Here is a 22,358-nt window from a genome sequence, read left to right as displayed (position 1 = left end):
TTAGATAATCAAGATTTTACTCTGCTAGACAAAATAGATTTCTGAAGCAGGAGTCACTGAAATATTTTTTTGTGTGTACACTTACCACCAAGTACACCAACCCATCAAACCATAGTACTTGCGTTTGACTTGTTCTTTAGAGTCTGGGCACTTGTCAAGGTCACCTTTACCTGAGGCAGACAGTCGTTTGCCTATTCAACCGGTGTCGCTCGCAAAAACAACCTTCATTCGCGACCTCAGAAACTAATATCAAGATCAGAATGAACACTGATGCCTTCACTAGCTGCATGCTGATGTATTTTACATCACTGTTTGTGAACTACCTTTGTATACCATGTGCTCTGACCAGTTCTAATGCAATGAACCACAACTGAAGTGCTTCTGTAGAAATCTTTAGCAAGACTAAATGGCAGGAACATAAATATTATTGTACAGAAAATAAATATTTCCAATTGAATGCCAATGATGTAATTATCAATACACAAATAAAGACACTGGCCTATTTTGGATAAGGTCTACTATCTTCCAGTGCAGTAACTTCAGTTAACTGACACCATTAACAATCTGGCAGCAAGGAACTTTAGGCTGTCTAAAGACAATTACTGTATGTCATGAAATCAGCGATTGGCAGAAGGCTTTATGCCAATTATATATCAATATACAGCTATGACCAAAAGTTTTGCATCACCCTATAGAATTAAGTAATTTTGCTTCATAAAGTCAAATGAAACCTGCTGAATAATGTTCTGTTAACATTAAAATTACATACTGCTTTGCAGTTTTCCATATACTTCATGAAAAACTGACAAAAATGTGACATGTCGAAATCTAACATAAAATCTCATACTACTATATGGCATCCGGTAGACTTTTGCACTATAATGTTGTAGTTTTTTTGATTATATGGTGTTAAATAAAATATCTAAATGATGTGTCAATCCTAAAATTCTAGGTGATGCGAAACTTTTGTCCAGAGTAGTATAGTAGGACTAAAGGTGTAGTAGAACTAAGCATTTCTGTACTTGCATATAGAATTACAAGGGTTCACTTTACTTCTTAATTCTAAGATCCATTATCACCCAGATATTGGCCTACAATCGGCTACCTGGTTAAAAGACAAATGAAGATTCTGAGGTTTCCTTTTTTTAACAAGTTAAAAACTAAAATTAACTGCCACATTATTCACCAAATATGTTTAACCTAATTAAATTCTTATATATTTCAAATCCCATTCAGGCACTCAGTTGGACACAGGATGACCTGCTCCACCAACCCCAGTACCCGAAGGTGCAGACACAGGGTCAAGGGACACACACAGGAGGTCCACTGCAGGGTCAAAGGTCGCCTACCGTCAGGCACGTGGAAGCTTATACAGCCATAAACATTTATTAAGGTCCCTTGTTTAAGAAGCACGCACTGCTGGATGAACAGAGGCAGAAACAGAGACAGAGAGAGTGGTTAATGGAGTGCCCTGGGGGCTAACCAAGAGGGGACATGTGGAGAGAGGTAACTGGACACTGTCAAAGACAGGTGTGTGCAGAGAGAGAGAGGGGAAGGGATGGGGTGGGCTTTTAGGGAAGACAAAAGGAAACTTGAAAAAGCTTTCTGACAAAAACAAAAGAAATACCAGGAGTTCGCTCATGTAGTCAGACGAACACCCTTATATAAATAATATAAAATACAGAGCTTTTTAATAATGACATTTGTGGATCCATTTTCACAGGTCTTCCGTTATTTCTAGACTGTGAATTAAATTTGTGAAGCGCAATCTTAAAAAAATAAAAAATAAAGAAAATAGTGCTATGGTAAAGGAGCAGTGAGGGGAGACAAACAAACAAAACAAAACAAAAAAAACTTGTATTACCACTATAGAAACAAAGGTGAAAAAAACATACTACACTGCACCTGAAAACAGAATGTGCAATTAAATCAAAAGTACATGGTAAAATGGATGAAAATACCTTTTTTTTGCAATTAGTTAACTATCATTCCTAGGCATGACGTGTCTTAGTGATGATCTACCAATGTCAATACTATCTTTTTTATAGGGTTCATGAGCACTGATTCTCCCAAACCCGACTGAGTTGTATGTAAACTCTGTACATGTGTTTTCGGATCCATAACAATCAATTATTAAAGGATGAAATGCTTGTGCATGAAAACACAGTAAATGTCTGCAGGTAGCCTCTGCCCTGTTCTCTTACACAGTGCGCAATGTCACTACGTTTTTTTAGCGTTGCATCTGGAGAATTGATTGCAGAGATAGGAAATAATGCAGAACCGTACCCCAGAGGAGCAGTGGGGAAGCAAGCAGGGCCGATCCATTTTCCAAATCTCTAAATTGCAGAGCAGGTTCGCTGAGGGGCAGGTGACTGCACAGCGATATAAAACAAACAGCACAGACAACAGTAACCATTTCAAATCATTCTTTGCAGAGTACAGATTATTATCTTTTTTCTTTAAAAGAAAGAAAATAAATAAAATATATGAATTCAGCAGCAAATAAACACTTTGTTTAAAAACTGTGCCAGGCAATTCATCAAATCAAAGGTATAAAAGGGACCACAAGACATTTTCCACTGTGAAGTGTGGAGGAGTGTTTTGGGTACATATGAAAAAACACATCTTCTTGAACCATTGTGGGGCTTAGTAGACAGAACGAAAAGCCTAGGAGTATAGGATTCCTGCTGGATAGAACCGAGATTCAAGTGGTTTTAGCCGAGGTACTCAGGGGGCTGTACGGTTGTAATGGTTAAACTGAGGGACTGGGAGGCAGTGTGGTCTTACACTTGATGGAATGGAGGGAGTGCAGTCTAGTACGTAGAGTTGAGGTACTTGGAGGCAGAGGCCTCCAGTGTGACCAAGTTTCAAGGACTAAAGAGACTGGGAGGCAGAGTGACCAAGTGTATAGGACGAGGGAACTGGGAGGCAGTCTCTGCCGACTCAGACCCCCAAATTCGAAGACCAAAAAAATGCATGTCACATTTAACTCTAACTGAAAAAAACATAATTATCGGTAGCTGGAACAGGATAAATTACCTTTAACTTTATTTCAGTCAGTTTTATTGTCCTCCTTTGTTTAATTTGGCCAATGTGACTTTGTCACTTATCAAGCACAAACAGCCTTTAGATTGCATCTCCATCTTCTGACACACATCTCAGATGCCCCAAATTCACATTCTGCTGCACGGTTTCCCTTTTCTTCAGCAAACAAGCATCATAAAATGTGTATGAAGTTCGCCGCACATGTTAATATCGCGGGACTGTATGAAGAGTAATTACTGTGGTGGGCTTTACTGTGTACAGCAGCTCTCGTTCAAGCGCGCTAGAATAATCAACATGCGCAAATTCACAAATGTAAATTGGTACTCTAACTGAAAAACCCTGAATCCAAGTCGCTCCCCCCCCAATTCACACTTTGTTGACGGAAACAAAAGTTCAACTTTAATTTTAGTAAATACAGTAAATTTCAAGAGCTAAATAACCACCAACATATCATGCAACAATACAGTAAGCTGAAAGAGTGGTTAGGATTATTTAAAAACATTTGTCCCTTAATTAGGTTTTATTTAACACTGTGAAAGAGGTATTATTTTTAAATTTTCATGCCCTATATAGTATGGAAATGTGCAGTAGGCCAACAGTTTGGTAAATGTCTTTTTGTAGGCTACAATATAGCTACTTTACTTACAGTAATAATCCCTAAAATGTGTTTGATTAATGGATGTAAATGATCACTTTGGCAGTTTGACAAAAAAAGGCCATTACCAACAGAGATTAACCTCTAAGGGATTACTACAATTGTAAACCAAAATTCTTGTTTTTTTATTATTTTATTTTTTTAAAGCTGCTGGCAAAATCTGTTAAGAAACCTATTTGTTACCACCTACTGTAGCAGCAGGACTGAACAGCAGAGCACAATTAGATACTGCAGATGACAGAGGGTTACCTGTACTTTTTTTTATTCAGTCAGAGGGCCTGAAGTGATTTATAGTTATTACGAGTCCCACACGATCGCAGCAGCCGATTTCAGCACTTTGTTTGTTGCTGTTTTGTAATGGAGCACCTGTGTGTTTGAAAAGTCAAGCCTGGTAGTTTTAAAAAGCAATTCATATTTAGCAAACGTATGGTACTGGAGAAAAAGGACAGCGAGACCTCAAGACAGTAGACAAATGTCACCTAGCTTTAAAAGACACAGTGCGGCGAGCAATATGTTCCTTGTAGAACTGGGTATCAGTATTTCAGTGCTTGATCCTACAAGCAGACTTCTAAACAGGCCTGGCAACGACTGCTTCTCAGCAGATAAGAGGCAAGACTTTTCAATCCATTACAGTTCCTATCCATTCAATTTGCACCATTTTTGTGAAAGGACAGTCAAACGTTTTTTTGTAACAAGAAACACCTCCTTTTAAAGGTTAATTTAAAAAGGACTCAAAAGTGTGTCTTTTTGTTAATAGTTTTGTGCTGTAGCGTTAAATATTTCACATGAAATAGTACCGGTTTCAAAAGTTTTGACAAGTCAGGGCCCAACTGCTGAAACCCTTGAGCACTATTATACCACTCCAATGATTGAAGCTTGACTACTGTGTAAGCACTGTCTAGCGCCCCCTACCTGCCTCCAGAAGAATCTGTACGGTGCGCAGGTCGTCTGCCAGGACAGCGTAGTGAAGCGCAGTGCAGCCACGGAAACTGGCCCGGTTATTCAGCCGATTACTGAACTCATCCTCCCGAGTCACCATCACTGCCAGAAAAAAACACCAACAACAAAAAACCATGTCACAGTCTTACTTTTGTGCATTTCTTAATGAGCCACTCCCCCTTTTACAGTAGGCCACAATTGTATCCTTACACTGTTATTATTTACTGACCATTTCCTGATTTTAACACGCCTGTTTACTTTCTCATTAACATTTATTTTGAATGTTTGCAATTCATAGGAAACTCTGATTAGATGGCATTTATTTGCCCTTTCTTTTCCGCAATGACTCTATCGGATATTTATGTCATCATCTAAGGCTGTATCGGGAGCTTGTTGCTATGGTTGCTACAGTAAATGGAGCAGAGATTGATGGGGGATGTAGAACATTTTTTTCCAACTTTGTTACAGTACAGACATCACAACTCCAAGCTAAATCAGCCACACCTGAGTTTGACACCTGGCTGTCTATGTTAGCTTAAGTATGACAGTAAAACATGGCATGAACCAAAATCCCACTCATTTTTTGGTGAGAAGAAAGAATAGAGAGAGGTAACATGCATAGTTATTGTTGTACTGTGTATAGTGAACTAAAACAATGATAAACCAACCAAAAATGATACTCTTTTTCTTAACTGTCAAGCATCAGAGCTGAGAATGGACTGAGACTAACTCACTCAGCTTTCTAGCATGGTATCCCTTATGAGAACAACACATTCCATTCTAAGCTACGGTCACCTTACTGTTTAATAAAAGATTTAAATAAATTATAAATAACATAAGTATTATGCTACCACACAAGGCCCAGGCAAGGTTTCACTGTTAAAAAAAGAAAATAAAAAGAAAATATGAAAGTTATTGTTTTTCATTCCCCCCCCCCCCCCAAATAAAAGATTCCTGACAGTCTAGTCGTCATTGGAAACAAATGTCCGAGTGCTGGATAATCATCGCAAACTCAATAAAACGTCAGGGAGAGGGCCTGGCCCCATCCATCAGAGCGCGTCTGGGAAATCTCACCCTTCCCATCACACAAAAAAACTGCCAACAATATAAATGTCTGTAATATACATATCATATATAAATACGTCTTCTCCTTCTGCTTCTTTCCTTTTTTTATTGTTTGGGACGCGGTTATGAAAAATAAATAAACAAGCAAAACGAAACAGATACAAATATGCAAATCTGCCACCAAAAAAAGATATCTCGGTGTCTGAGGCTAAATTTATATATCTAATAATAACAATAAACATGTAGCGCTGAGCTTTCTCAAGCAGTTCATTTTTTTAATGCAGGCAGCAGTAGGGACGTGTGAAAGGTTTTTTATCGGAAGCTGTGAATCATTTTTTTTTGCATACTGAATATCTGTAAGAGTATTTCGACTATCAAAAAGACGCATCCCTTGACTTAACAAATTAAGACTGTATTTCTTGTGGTTAGGAAGTATAAGACACATTCAAATAGACACGGGCCTAGGTATACACTTGAGGCAGTCACCCTACTGTGGCTCTATAGAGGCATTGCTGAGGTACACACTGGGGCTGTCACCTTGCGGCGTTCAAATTTGCAGATAACTCTTTGTTAGTTCTGCAACGAACACTCAAATCGTTTAGTTAATTGCAAATTTTGCATTGACGGTATGATGATTATTATTTTTTTATCTTCGCTTTTCTAAGCTCCTCCTCACATGGGTTATTCATCACAAATTCAAACATTTGCTCTTCAAGCGATTCAACTGCAATGGTAAATCACCCTCAATGCTAGCAATGATCCAGCCCAAATATTCAAAATACTGAATCGATTCATGCAGCACAGATGCTATTAATGATTTATTTCACCAAATTTATCGTTTGTAATTAAGGTGTCCTGAAAAAAACTTCACACCCTACAATTGCCAAATATTACCATGAGAAACGGCTTTCTAGAAACATGTGGTGGAAAAAAAACATTTAAACATTTTGGTTTTCAGAAGTTGGATTAGGTTGGCAGTTAGAAGCAAGGTAATGTCATGGAAATAAAACTGTGGGTGATCAAGATTTTCCAAGACATCCCAACATTCCTGAAATTAGAGAGCATCGGTTATAACAAATATAACATGAAAGCGTTATTACCTTCCAGAGAGTGGATCCCTTTCTCCCTGGACGTGTCATAGACGTTACTGAACTCATCTCCTAGGTTTGGATCAGCTCCAGCTGCTAGCAGAATTTTCACCACACTGCAGGACAGCAAGCAATGGTTAGAAATGACAAAAACAATGTCTCAGTATAAACAGACTTACAGCACAAATGCACCGATATTAGATTTCTCTTTAGATTATATATATTTTTATAGCTTATAGCTACTTCCTCTCAAGTATTACAGTCAAAGGTTTTGTATTTTTCTTTGTCCATTCCCCTTACAGCTCCGGTGCATTCCCTATTTAATCTGTATTAAATTTTAAAAAAAATTGAAATGCAGCAACATTTTGGATCAGGCTGTAGCAGAGGTTCAGTTTAGCATGTCACCTCCTCTTTTCTCAACAAACACAAATTGCTGCGCAACGTGAAAATTAAACACAGAGCCTTTAATAAACAGGAATGGCACACAAAAAAAACTAAATCACAAAAGAATCAATGAGCCAATAACAGCAAATACACTGTGCTTCCTCTTTTACAGGTAGAATAGTCTATTGATTAGATAGGGTGTGTGGTCCAGTGGTTAAAGAAAAGGGCTTGTAACCAGGAGGTCCCCGGTTCAAATCCCACCTCAGCCACTGACTCATTGTGTGACCCTGAGCAAGTCACTTAACCTCCTTGTGCTCCGTCTTTCAGTTGAGACGTAGTTGTAAGTGACTCGGATGCATAGTTCACACACCCTAGTCTCTGTAAGTCGTCTTGGATAAAGGCATCTGCCAAATAATAATAATAATATACGCATTGTGGAGTGGCATCCAATGTCTCTGAATACAATGGGGTCCCCACACTTTGGAAAGCAGTCACTCAATTAAAATGGAGAGTTTTGGAGCATCAAGGTTGCTTTCAGAATGCTTTCACTGTATAGGGTGACACTGCTTTGTGTAACCTAGATTTGGAAACGTCAGGTGCTTGAATGAACTATTTAGATTTTCAGAACTCCGGTTTATTTTACCTGTTTACTATGTGATTACAGTATGTGTGTTCTGTATCATTCTGTATTGCCGTTTCATCATTTTCCCATGCTTGCTAACATATTCTAGAAAAACAAAACATTTTCAACCATTTTTTAAAAGCTGCATTTCCGAAACAAGGTGGTTTGAATAATGGCCACTAGGGGTGTGCGACTGTAATCTCTGCCACTTCTGCAACTACGGGTCAGTAAAAGGAAAATCTCTATATAAAATGTAGTTTTAGAGGGTACACAAATTGCAGCTGCACATCCTTCAAACCACCTCACTTCTGAAATTCAGTCTTTAAAATCATTTAAAAAAAGGACATTTCTGCTGGAATAGTCTAAGACTCGACAATAGAGAATGATAGAGACCACACATAATTGGATATTAAATATAATGAAATTGAAGATGGTCTAAAGTATCCCTATCTTTAGTCCCTGTTTTTCCACTTTATTCATTTTTGGTTGCGTTAAATTCTGCCATTTTTAGACCCACCATGTCACAAAAATCACTCGTACATCCACTTTGGACCAAGTTGTTATATTTCGTCACATTCACAGTTAATATCTGCCATTGCACCTCTTCAGTCCCATGAATGTTCATCATGTCGAATATACTCACTGTGAAACCGTCTTGCCTTTGAGGCCACGTAAATGCTGAATGAAGACACGAGTGGACCTACAAGGTTGCCATAGTAACGGAAGTGGAGCCTTCTCAGTTTGTTCCTCCACCCTCAGCTGTAACTGGGTGCAGTGAGCCGAGGGCTACAAGTGCCCACCAAAGTAATTTAATTTCCAGGCAAAATTAGATCTTCACATCTGGTGGTACTTGGTCAACCACTTTCAGTCAGTGATCCACCCCCCCTGGCTCGGAGATACAACCCCCCCCCCCCCCCCTTTTATTGAACCTACAGACCATATTGATTGCTCACATCAAGCACCACATCAGAACAAGCTGGTCTCTAATGTTGACTGCAGTAAAAACCAGATTAGATTAGAGCCATCAACTACAGAAGAAGAATTGGCAATGAATTGTTTAATCACAATTTGATGTGTGATTCTTCACATATATGATTACAAAAGTTTCATGACAATCAGACAAGCTGTTCTCCAGATATATGTAACAATAGAAGTGTGACATGCAGATGACTTCTGTCAAATATCAAGTTTCAGGACAATTGGATAACATATATGGGAAAATATAAATTGTGACGTACGATCCGCCTCCAGAATATCCCCTTTGCACGAGGACAATAATGGGTTTTTAAACTGACAGCAAATAATATTGAAAAAGAAGCCAAGCTAAGTGTTTGCATTCTGTGCTGGGGGAGAAGCTGCAGCCACACAGCAAAAGATCAAACCAACATTAGTGCATTTTTTATATAATAGTATTACCTCTCATTAGCACAATGACTTTACTCTCAAGTCCCTTTGATGTAAATCAGACTTTGTTTTCATGTTTGCACGTTTATCCTGCCAACACACTATAAATGAACGTCCTGTGTGAATTGCCTTCACCCGGGTCAAAAGGGGCTTGCAAGAACATCATTACGGTAACGAGAGGCAAGACATTTGATTAAAGCCTTGGTTACTGACAAAATGAGGAGTCCCAGCCATCACGGTTACGATGAGGGATGGTCTAGCCTTGAGATGGGGATAGTCTGGGGGCGATGGAGAGGAATGCTGGGGAATCCAAACAAAACCATCTGTGGGGGTCCTGCTCCAAGGGGCTGAAGGGGTGGGGGGGATCTCTTTGTCTGGCTGGACACCTCGATATGGGGCTTGGCTGAAGTCCCACAGATCCACAATCCATGCTCCGGAGTGTTGGGAAAGAGGTGCCACTATTGTTACCAGTGACTTGGGCAATCATCCGGAGAGAGATGATCCCAGAAAAGCACTTCTACAAACAACCCCAAACAGGAGGGCAGGGAGAGGGGGTGGGGAGGGCAGTGGAGAAGGGAGATGTGAAGGAGCGGAAATGGTCAAGTTAGTAGTAAGCAGTAAGACAGAGAAAAGGGAGTTACAGAGGGGTAGAAAGCAGAACAGAGGGACGACAGATTTTCTAGTTTCTTGAGATGTTTTGAGATAATCCATTATCTCCAAATCCATTCTTTTTTGGCTCTCCTCCTCAGCCACTGCTTTTCTTATTTCTCTCATGTTTTTATAGTCTCTGTGTTCATCATGTGACTTCTCTCTGAAGTGCAGGGCTGAAAAATATACCAGAGAGCTATGCACTTTTTCTGTTACATAGAAGAATGAGACAGTAGTTCAATTTTAGATATGATTTACTGGAATCATTGGCTTTTATATCGTCTTTTAAAGTATTTTCTTTTGGTTACCTTTGTCTCACTTAAATATTAGGTGGTAGTTTGATCTTTTTTATTTAAATGCATGTTTCATTTCTCTCAGTGTAACTGCAAAACACCTCCCTTGCTAGACATTCATGAATGACTGTATCATGTGCAGTAATCACTGTTAAAACTTAGATAAATACCTGGATCCTTGTTTCAATTGGGTCATGCCTGCAGGCTACGGATAGGTTTAATCCCAAAATCCCTTGTGTTCCAAAGCAAGAGTGGTGTATACAAAACACATGGGACTGGAAAGAAAGAGGAAAGGGTCCCATTTGCAATATGGGTAACTATTTCCTCTCCCAGCAGGAAAGCTAGGAGGCAAACAGCAGCTCTTCTCTGGGACTTTGTAGGTGTCCTTTTCTAATTACAAAGCTAAGGGGGCACAAGCAAGATAGCTCTCAAGCTAGATAGCTCCTGCTTGTTTGTTGTTTCCAGCTAGAAGGCTTATGCTACTGGAGGCATTGGTCTCCCCTCTACTTGCCTTCCCACCAGTCCCAAAGGTAGATTATCCCACGTCGGTTCAATAACCAAGCAGTGTGTCTATGCCCTTTCTCTCTATCGTACTGTACTGCTCTTCCTCTCTCCCAGCGACTTAAGCCTTTTCTATCCCGCCGGTCATTCGGAACAGTCAACAGCCGTTCCGCTCCACTGCTGGTCACTCATTGTCCAGCTCACAGCGACCCGAGGGGATGAAGCGGACAGTCTTTCAAATCCCACTCCGCTAAGAGTGTAAACAGAGACGGCCATGTCCCCTGCTCTTCACACCCACATCAAAGCTGTATAAACAGAGCCCTCCCCTTCAAAAAAAGAAGGGCCGGCCGCAGGGCTCTGAAGGAGGTCACGACTCCAGCTTGTCAAGACGGACATCAAAGTTTCCGCCACACACGAACTCGGCACACGAGGGCACACCTCATCTGGAGAGCTTTGCTCACTCATCTACCGACAGAGTGCGCGCATGAGCACGGTGGTGTCTCAAAGTGGAGGCAAACTCAGAAGATGTTATTTCGGATTCATTACTGCCAGACAAATGTTCTGTGTACATTGTGACATGTTGTATAATAAACATACTTTGTTTATGACCCAAGAAAGGTAAAAAACGGGAGCAGACTCCTTTCTATTCTCTAGAATGTCACAGTCATAATAGTAATATTATGACCACAGAGCCAGACTGGCACTTTTCTCAATTAGACATATATACGTGACATTCTGGCAGCTGTGCTCAAACAGCCGAAGGAAGATAAAAGCAATAGGATATTTATTAATTACATTGCACTACTAAATTGTAAATGCCTTCTAGAAATTCATTGACTTGGTATTTGTTATGGGGAAAACAGGTTTAACAAAAAAATATATATATATATATATTTTTTTTTTTGGTAAAGCTATTCAATCAGTTTTTTATTCTATTTATACATCCACTGCTAATTAAAAAACAAAAAAGACAGAGCTTTGTGCCAATCCGTATTACAAAACTAACAACATGAAAAGCTTCCTGTACTTTACAGGTTGAAGCGGTTATATTTTATTTCTTGATAGTTTTCTGATACAGTAATTGTTTTATTCCTTTCAAACTAGCCCACGGTGTTCAAACCATGGTAAAGTAGGTAAGCAGAGGCTTGCTTCACTGCTGCAAAGTAACTGAATGGCCTTGCCCCTGGTTTACACAGAGCTGACACCGAGCAGACTAGCAACAGTGAAAAAGGGATAAAGCTGTGCTGATAGAACAGAAATCGGAGGGCAGACCTAACAATAAAGTGCCACTGAATAACTGTACATGTGTGAATGCAAACCCAACAGCTATCCAATAAGTTCTAATTCATTCATATGAAATCCTATTTCTTCCATTCCAACAGCTACATAAACAATAAGCATGTTACTAACATACTGTACTTCTTTTGTCATGACTGTTAATTAAAAATTAGAGTTGTCAGTATCATGAAAAAGAAGAGCACCCTATACAAGGGACATATGGACCGAGAGACGGACAGGTTCCTCCATATACCCCCAGATTCTGCTATCCTCAATAAGATGGTAAATAATACTGAAACTTAATCTAAAATGGAATGCGGTTGACTAGATATTCAATGCAATAAACGTACAGGACCCACAAAAACACACACAAGCAGCATGCAACAAGTATCCATATTTTATACTTCACTGAATCCTACTGTAGGATTATAAGTGTCTGGGTGCCCTCTATGATTCTACTTTGCTTAATAGCAAGGTTTTGATAACCTGTCTAAATGCAGACAGCTGTCTTACAAAGATTCTGCCTTGTGAACTTGTCTGCTAACTTCGTGCCCCCCTCCCCTCCCCAGTCAGATGGACCCACGGTTCAAAGTGGGGGGGGGGGGGGGGGGGGGGGGGGATTTGGCCCAGTGGTTCACGTTCCTAAATTGGATTCCGTCTTCATGTTTGCCATGGAGGAGGTTAATTGAATTTGGTGGTGCATCTCTAGCCAGCTCTTGAATGGTGTGAAAGGGGCACTTTGCACTTCACAAGACCGTTGTGTGAAAGAGATGAAAGCAGACGGGACTGTATCGCCTGTGTTGTTTCAATCCAGCGCTGCAGACAGAGAGCGCTTTCCCGTCTCAGGACGCTGCAAGCAGTTTATTACTTTGAAATTGTAAATGTGTGGTTTAAGCGAAGGTCCATAACAGGAGACCTAAACATTATGTTAAAAGCAGTTCATATTACTTTAAAGGCAACTGCCGTCCATGATTTAAACTATCATATATACAAGCTGCTAAAAGCTACCTTTTAACTCTAGGCAGGTGCTTCTGTTTCTAAGACTATATAGATTACTGATGCTTCAGAAGGAACAGGCTCATCCTTACACAGAAAACACTCAACAGGACTACATTTAGAAAAATAAATAAATATGTTTAAAAAAAATGACCACTAAAAGTCGACAAGCTTGTTGTTGAATGTATTATGTTTCTTTTAGGATTTCTAAAAGCCCCTAATGACCATTCTGGAGAACAGGCTTTCAGTAGCTGCAGATTTCCACCCCTAGTTGGTGTATTTTCCAAGTAAAAACACTGTCAGTCTGTTAGAGATTGAAACTCAATGATTGTGCAAACCAGGCGAAACCGAGGAACTGTATTGTTTTACATTGAATAATTAACACGTTTTATTCCATTTAATTAATACCTAACAAGTTTAAATTTCTGAAAGGTAATTACTGGGACAATACGGGTATCAGCACACCTCTAATTAGATCATCGAGGGCAGGTCACTTATGCCTCCAGAACAATTTAAACACAGAGCATACTGGCCATGTCAAATAGTGCTGACCTAGCTGATAATGTTGGCCCTCTGTGTTTGTGTGGGGTGGATGGGGAGCTCATGCCTTTCCCCAGTATAGCTGAGCTGGACGGGCTAGGCGAGGTGTGGCTGGAGGGTGTTTCCACGGACACTCAGCTATACCTTAGCTACACCTCAGACAGTACAGTTTCACATCTCATACCCAAACTGTGCTGTGTGGAAGCATGTCATTGAACGGCAATCTAAAGAGACAAACAGTTTTGAACAATGGCTACTGTTTTCCACCGCTTTTCTCTTATCGTGTGACAAAACCTCATTAATAAGACTACTGACAGCGGTGTGAAGATCGAAAATAACAGCAATCAATATTCAATCAATCCCACAATCCAACTGGGCCTTTTACTACTGCACTATGACCTTTACTGTGGCACTACTACTTCAGCTATACCTGACAAAATGACACTGGAATGCAGACAGCCATCCTTAACTACTCCCCCAGACCGTGCAGCTCAGCTATACCTGGGAAAGGGCAGTGGAAACGTTAGTGTACCAGGTATTTACAATGGATTTATGTGCTCCCAGCGAGTCACTTTTAGGAGAATAGGGGTCTTGATGAGTATTAGAGTTGGAAAAAGCGTATTGGGAGAAAGTGGCACTGCATGCCAGTTCTCACTTGTGGTTGCGGCTCATCGCTGCCACCATCAGTGCAGTCCAGCCCAGTCGGTGGCGAATGTTCTGGTCGATCCCCGCAGCCAGCAACCTGGTGTGAGAAAAGAGATAAAAATCAGATGAAAACCAGCGCCCCTTCATTTCATCAATGAGACACAGCAACAGCACAGGCAAAACACCAGGGACATGCACCTCCAGCAGTGTGCTGAACCACGAACATTTCATTTAGTGCTATTTCAAAATCTTCAGAGGCCTTACTGTATACCTCAAGTGTTAGAGAATAACAAAATAGCGAAGCTGCATTGGCTAAACCACATGCTACCATATTTAAAAGTGATTCTCTGCACTGCTGGTGCACCTTAAGGTGTTATAGAAATCGCTGTTTGGTTCTGGTAGTTAAATAGGGACCATTAACCTCTTTTACTAATGCTGGTTTGCTTTCAGGGCTGCACTGGACAGAAGACTTGCATCTTAATTTTGAAAACCTGGTTATATAATTAATAAAATTAACTACAATAAACTTATGATCAGTCAGCTTACAGCAAAATAACTAGTCCTGTACAATGTTACTTACCACTAAGTGAACTTAGTGATAGTATTTATTTCTCTCTAATATACTTGCCAGCGAGACACCGGGCTAGATTCCCAAAGCTATTTACTCCAAATCATCATAGGCAAAATTTGTTCAGATCGTAAAAACACACCCAATAATTAATTACGACGGAGGAAAAAGCTGAGAATCTAAACGATCGTGTCATTGGATACACCTTTTTGAAAACCTGATTATGAGAAATTCCAGTGTGCGTGAGCGGTGCGCAACATAGGGAAGCCATAGCCAGTGCTACAAGTACAACTTACAATGCTTTACCACACTATGAAGATGATTACTATGCTTTCATTTGCTTTTATCACAGTATACCAGAGTACAAACCAGAGTATAAACTGATAAAGGCACAAGCCACAGACGTTTGTCTGCATGACTCAGTGTCTTATACATTTTACCCTATAGTTTTGAAGGTATAAATTCAACTTTTGTAAGGGTAGTGATAGAAAATATTATTTTTATTTTCAAATGACAGTGACTGTTAAACAATGCAAACATATATTAAGACCCAAAAGAGAGAAAAAATTGGCAAATGATGATTTTTTTTTTTAACACCAGGCCTCTAAGCTCCCATTATTAAAACAATTGCTCTGATATTTGACCCATTTTCACTTTTTAAAAACATGAACACCAAAGCTTTGTAAAAGAAGCGCACTGCTCAGTCTCTGGATAAAGCTTTCTTTCCTTGGCCCTATTCCTGCAGGGATTACAGCAGGATACATACGGGCTGTGTTTATTGTAAACAGCAGGAGAGAATAGACCCTGTTCTACCTGTCTGTGTTTTTAAACGGTTACAGCCTGCACAGCGGTAACCAAACCACTTAACATAACACAGCCCGCAGCTGCTGGGCGTCCGCGACATATGGACCGATCACCTTTACTGGACTGCAGGTAACCTAAACCGTTGCCATGGCAAGGAGGAGGGAGCTGCACTCTGCTTCAGGTAAAGGCTGCCTCCATTAAACAGCATTTCATTCTGTAAAGTACGTTTTGTTTTACTGACATTAGTATTTAATTTTCCTTGAAACTGCGCTACAAAAGTACAACTGGAATTTTAGGATTGAGACAATTTTTATATATATATATATATATATATATATATATATATATATATATATATATATGAACATAATTTAGATCTTATTTAACATTGTGTAATCAAAGAACCTACAAAATGGTAATCGCAAAAGTCTACCGAAAGCCAAAATCGTAGTACAGCACTTCATGTTAGATTTCGAAATGTCACATTTTTCAATTTCTTTTCAGCTTTTTCCTTAAGTACATGGAAAACTACAAAGCGGTATCTAATTTAATGTTAACGTAACATTATTCAGCAGGTTTCATTTGACTTCATGAAGCAAAAGTAGTTAATTCTATAGGGTGATGAAAAACCTTTGACCATAGCTCAAGATTTCATCCCAGTCCAACTGTACTAGCTATGAATGAACTGATGGCATAAACATGATATTCGCATTATTAAATCATTGTTTCATTATTCTGTATTAGCTCCCTCTGTGCAGACACAGTTGGTAGTCTTGTTAGCTAAATGTGTCGATCAGGTTGTAAAGTCAAAAGCCATTGTTGGTTTACAGTGTAATCTTTAGAAGCTTTCTGGGAACACACTTCAATTGAGAATGTCACTATTTCAATACTTGAAATAAAATGTTTCATTTCTTCAGAAGCTTCAAAAACAATTAAACATCACAAAATAGGATCAGTTAGAGAAACAAAGCAGCAGGTTCAGTTATAGCAAATACATGAGATGTTCAGCATGTTACAAAATCCAGTAGAAATCCTGCAGCACGAGAGGAACCGGAGCAACTAGCGTGACTCTACAGGACCCAGCTTAACGGGAAAACTAAGACCCAGGGTACTGCCACAACTACACCAACTGTTTAAATTACATTCGACTTGTGTTATATTTTACTATCTCTTGATGGATTCGAAAAAATAAGTATCAAATACACTTAAAAAAAATAGTGCTTTTTATTTCTGGTGTTTATTACAAAAATGTAATATCCCCAAACCCGTTCCCTCCAGCCAAAAAGTTAACCAAGTAACTGGGCTCAAGTATTATTAGATGATCTATGACAAAAACTTGCTATGACAGTGGTGTCCAAACCCAGGGACGGTGGCCAAACATGGCACTTGAGACGTATGATTCTGCCCTCCACCCCCACCACTAATATTGTTTTTGTGTCGATATCCTTTTTCTACATGATGTAAAGTGTCCAAGCAGACCCCTACATATTCCAGCTCTACAAAGTTGGTTACCTCGTTTTATTTTGAGCAAATAAGTGAGCAGCGGTAAGTGATGCAAGAGAGGTGCACGAAGTAAGCTTGTCTGCTGTTTGTTCTCCTCAGCTTGTGTGGCAGCGAGCCTGCAACCTTATTGCTGACAGATGGCTGTGTGCCCCCCCTCCTATCCTAGAAGTTCAGGGTGACTAACTTGGTGACACGGCTGCAAAGAGCTGGAGGGGCATGTTTGAGTTTGTGCTCAGCCGGGGGGGGCTGCTCCGCTCTAACAGGTGGGGAGAAAGAGAGCTGGCTCTCTCCCTGGCTGCTGTTTGACATTCCCCCTCTTGCACTGGGTGTTAAGTGTTTCACTTTACTGTTTGGCGAGGCCCCTTTTCAGACCCTGATCCAGAGGCTCAATGTACAAGCAGTCAGACAGCGGATTACAAAGTTGTTTGTCTGTCGGATAGAAATATAACTGTAGCATCCACAGTTGTACCGGATGAACTTAAAACAGTGTTTCTTTTTTTCATAGTTTATATTATTATTATTATAGTTATATATATTTTTTTTGTTATTAATATATTAACTTTAAAAAAAATATATTTTTTAAACAAATCCTTTACTTTGAAATTACAGCGTGTCCATATATAATTTTGTCCCATTGTAAAAAAAATTCTGCAGAGGACCTTCTTTGGTTCTATAACATATAACAACCTTCAGATTTATGCAGTCTCTTTGTCCATCCGACTGTTTCTCTGAAGGTCACGTTAGAGTTTTGTGTATTTCTTGAGAACCGCTTGAATCTTCTTTATCTCAAGCTGCTGAGTGTCTGGGGGTGTACAGAGACTGTCTGTCTGTCTGACTGCCTGTCTGTACAGTATGTCACATCTTGTCAAATTCTGATAAAGTCTGTAACTGGGTTACTATTCAGGGGTCAGAGTTATATTATACTGTTTTCAGCTTGTGTCTAAAGTGTTAAACAGAGCTCTCCTGAGTTGTGTGAAGTCTATACTGAAGTCCCTCCCGTTGCAATTTCCGCTGTTACACAGTACAGTACTGAATTGTTGTGTTGACACATGTTTGATTGATGCCCTCATCAGAAATGGCACCGTGATGATTCTAAATACCCCCATGCAGCTCTAACTGAATATTAAAGCCTCTCATTTAAGGATGAGCTCCCTTATAAAGTAAGGCACGTCACCAGACAATGGCTGAATCTGTTTGGTGTATTTCTAGCACCCTCTTGTGGCACACAGCTAATAATGCGGTTTCTGAACAATTTGGCACTAAAACCGTTGACAATGGACATAAAACCTGCTTTATGACTCAAGCCTGGCTTTTTATTTTATTTTTTTGCAACATTAGAATCAGACAATTTGGAGTCTGCATTCATACAAATAGGCCATTAGGCGCTGTAAGACTACTCAATTTCACAGAGTAATTTACATTGATGAAGTTCACAACATCGATTCGATAGTCATTCTGGAGTATAAAATGGTTTTTAATTTGGTATTTTTTTTTCAGCTTGGATAGGACTGAGAATAAAGAGGGTCAAGTTACCATTGGCCCTGGTAGTATTGAAAGTTATTGACGTCTCAATGGTTCTTATCCTGCTTAAAAAAAAGAAAATTGACATATTCATAATTCGTCGATATGAAGTGATATTCTTACCTGCTGATTTCCTGGACATTATTGGTCCTGGCTGCTTCCAGCAATGCCTCTCCTGGTAAAAAAAAAAAGATCTAAATCAATCAAGTGAACAAATCAATCACTAACAAACAAGTCAAGCAAACAGCAGTTAGAGTGAAACCTGCCAAGAGAAATTACAGGGAGGGATGTATGATTTAGAGCAGGGCATTATTTCCATTCCTGAATGACCAGTTTTATTTCATCTCAACAAACTGTAAGTGAACTGTTTCTGCCTAATTACCTGCTGGGCAGGGATGGAAATAAGGCTCCTGTTGCAGGCAGTTTTACCCATTCCAGGGTAATACAAGCTTGGTTAGCCACAGTGTATAGGTAACAAGCTCAGGTGTGACCTGTCTGACAAGGGGAGGGCAAGGCTGCATTTCAGGAACCACAAGAGCTACGCACGTGGTTCAGACAGCAAATTGAACAATTTCAATATATAAAAACAGTTATTAAAAACCATTTTCAGTAACAATGAATGAATTCAAATTGAAATCAAGTAAAAACTGAATCATCACTTTTGCAAACTTGACATGGTATGACTCAATATTAAAATTATATACTTTTTTTTAAATATCTCAATACATATGATCATTAAAAATAATAATACCAAAAATAAAAACCCTAGACCAGTACCTCAGTCTTAGCAAATACTTTGTTACCTTTTAAATCGGAATCTTTTTTCAGGCAGTATGCCAGGGCAGTAACTGAGATGACACCTACAGGTGTAACATTCCCAAATGGAGTCCTCTTTTTTTTCTGACTTCTTTCGTATTGTTCGTGATTGGAGCTCTGTCCGGTGGCAGAATTTGAGTACTTTAACTCATTCAACTTTGGGCTCCACCGTGTGGTCAGGTGCGGGTACTGAGGCTTAATTTTGACATTCTTGGCCTCACAGTCACAGGGTTGCGGACACTCGCTCACTGGCAAGCTGGACGTGAAAGCAGCGATCTGGCGTTCGGTGCGACAGTAATTAAGCTTCACCTTTCCCGGAGCAACGCTTATCATCCTAACTGCATTGTGTAACCCAAACCCAGCCGAACCTACCTCCCGGTACTGAGGATATCGGGTCAGCAGCGGCCTGGAGGCCACGGACAGCCACATGCTTTTAGTTTAGAAACGCTAAGTTGTTTTGTGCTTTTTTTTAAAGGATATAAAAAGCGACTTGTTAATTTATTATTTGCATTTGATGCCACTTTGCTTTTAAATTTAACAGCAACACATTTCATTTCATCAAGATGGAGTTACCGAAGGGAAAATACAAGAATGTTCGACGGTCATACGTCAGAAAACAATGATGGCGCTACTAACATCACGGGATACGTAGTTTTTCTATTACTCCCTGATACGTTCACAGAGGGAGACAGAAGGCAAAATAAGACTACAGCTCCCAGGAAGCATAGCACCATCACCGGCAAAGCGTGATGCCGCGGTGGATGCAGGGATTAGTAGTTGAATTTGTTGTACACAAACATGTTACCTTTCTGTAAAAAACACATGAATGTCCGAATATATTTTTAATATGCTACGGCATCGGTTTGCAACATAGTATATGTCATTTTACGTATTTTTTTTTTAAAAACCAAATCTGAATGACGTTTAAAACACGAACGCGAGCCATCATCTAGAGAATTTCATTTTACATCCACTCTGTTTCCAGGAGGTGGCGTAAAATATTCATTTGTAATGAAGTCTTACAAAATGTTACATCACTTGTTTCTTAAGATTTAAATTGCAAAACAGCAAATTAAAAAAACGGGTGAAAATATAAATAAACACAACATCTCTATGTATTCATTTTTCATACGAACCCTTTAAACTCCAGGGAAAAGCCTTCCAGTCTAAACAGCAGTGTGCAAGGAAAGTTCAGGAAAAACAAACCCACTCAACACAGCAGGTCAGTTAGCTGCTTGCGTTCTTGGGTATACTCCTGTAACATTTCTGTGGAAGACATTACAACTTTCTAATTAGCTACAGGTTGTCTTTTTGCAAAAGTTACTCAGGGTTCAATTTGGTTAACCCTATACCCCTGTGCGATAAACCACAAATGGATTGGAGAATTTGACATCACTAGTGAATCAGCTACACAAATACAGAAACACATAACTTTTTTTTTCAAACAAACAAGGTCACCAAATGTGGTTGCACACTGGCAATGACATGGTTCCATGGTTCTGCAATAGATGAACCGCTGGTATTCATACTATTGTGATACCATTGGTAAAATGGAAAACATGAAAATGTTTTCACAGAGGCACTGTTATACAAATGGCATATTAGAACTAGTTGTCATCACAAAATGTAAGAAATGTCTGAATATAAATCAAAGGTGTCCTTGATAAACTCACAGAATTAGGCTGCTGTATTCCACACGCACACAGACACGCACACCAACACATTACCCTGCTTCACTAAACCCTTCACAGCATCTCAGCCATCAAGCACTGTTCCCATGAATGATTTTATTTGTGTTGTCTAGCTCAGGATAGACCAGTATGTTAAGGCTCTCTGCCCAACCTTATAAAAGCTTCCCATATTAAAAGCATAGCAAAGTCTAAGAAAGTATAGTGAAAGCAGGGTAAAGCACAGGTAAGCATTGAAAAGCCCACAGAGGTACAGTAAAGCATATTAAAAAACACGGCCATCCAGTGTAAACTATGGTAAATGCACAGTATAACCATGGGGAAAGCATAGGAAAACTTCCAAAAATATTGTGCAGATTTACCAGGGTGCTTTTATAAGTGGATTTTCTATCACCGCTGTTGCAGGTTTATATGTACCCACACTGTAAAGTAACCTTTCCCTCACCAAAACAACAATGTCCCAGTTTTAGTAAAGTTCTACAGCGGCACAGACCGTTACAATCCAAATTAACATTTCAACCTGAGGTCACAACAGAAAAAAAGACAAAACCTCTTAATTTTCCCACAGTGACCCACAGGGCATTCATTATTTTGTTATCCTCCAACCCATTTATTTTTTTTGCAATTTACAACACGCTCAGGGCTCATTTGCATTTGTTTTACATTATGTTTAGTGTGTCTGTTTTTCGGTTGCTCGCTAATGTTTTGAATTACTGCTATTTATTGTAAATGTACAGTATAGATAGTTAGACTGTGCTGACTGAAAATACATTTTACGAATGAACACTGTTGTTATCAGTGCTATACGTGGTACTACAGTAAATTAGAGTTTATTTTGTGAGAATCTAGGAATGACACACATTCCTAAACCTGTTCTTCCTCTCAGGACTCAGGATAAGTTGTACATAATGTTCCACCCCTTTACGATATGCTGAAGGGCAGGACTACCAGTTCCCTCCTCTGTTCATTACAGACAAAAGGGATTCAAAGTAGATTAGGCTAGGTTTTATGACAGAATGTATTGACTGCAACGGTGATAGTCTTGTTAATTTAATATGTATTTATTTCTTACTAACCAAGAAACCAGAAACTAGAAAGTAGCAAAAACAAGACGATTAGAAAATATCTGTTTTTACTGCTAAAATTCTGAAGTCAAATGGACAAATTGTTTCTAATAATAATGCTAAGAATGAAAGAGACTAAGAGAGAGGCTTTAATGGCAGCTGGTCCTTACATTGTGCTAGTCTGCAGAAAAGAAATTACAAATGTATTAAAATGCACCACAGAATGTTTTTCACAAAAAGCACTGCTGGCATTTAGAAATGATGGGCAGCCAAAAGTTTTGCAACACCTAA

General features: G+C 39.4%; 1 protein-coding gene across 1 annotated transcript in view; it reads right to left on the bottom strand.

Annotated features, from left to right (window-relative positions):
• The window catches only part of LOC117405822 (mitochondrial disaggregase), a 48,166-nt gene extending 28,142 nt beyond the window's left edge, over nt 1-20,024 (bottom strand). Inside the window, exons 1-5 of the mRNA XM_059028547.1 lie at nt 19,303-20,024; nt 18,623-18,674; nt 14,114-14,200; nt 6,805-6,908; nt 4,613-4,741 (exon numbers count right to left, since the gene is read on the bottom strand). Of these exons, the coding sequence (XP_058884530.1) occupies nt 4,613-4,741; nt 6,805-6,908; nt 14,114-14,200; nt 18,623-18,674; nt 19,303-19,744 (814 nt within the window). The 5' untranslated portion in view covers nt 19,745-20,024. The remainder of the gene's footprint in view (nt 1-4,612; nt 4,742-6,804; nt 6,909-14,113; nt 14,201-18,622; nt 18,675-19,302) is intronic.
• Nucleotides 20,025-22,358: the final 2,334 nt, after the last annotated feature.

This window comes from Acipenser ruthenus, chromosome 8 (assembly GCF_902713425.1).
Source record: "Acipenser ruthenus chromosome 8, fAciRut3.2 maternal haplotype, whole genome shotgun sequence".
NCBI classification, from domain to species: Eukaryota; Metazoa; Chordata; class Actinopteri; order Acipenseriformes; family Acipenseridae; genus Acipenser; species Acipenser ruthenus.
The sequence above is the reverse complement of the archived record's forward strand: the minus strand, read 5'-3'. Positions and strand labels throughout refer to the sequence as shown.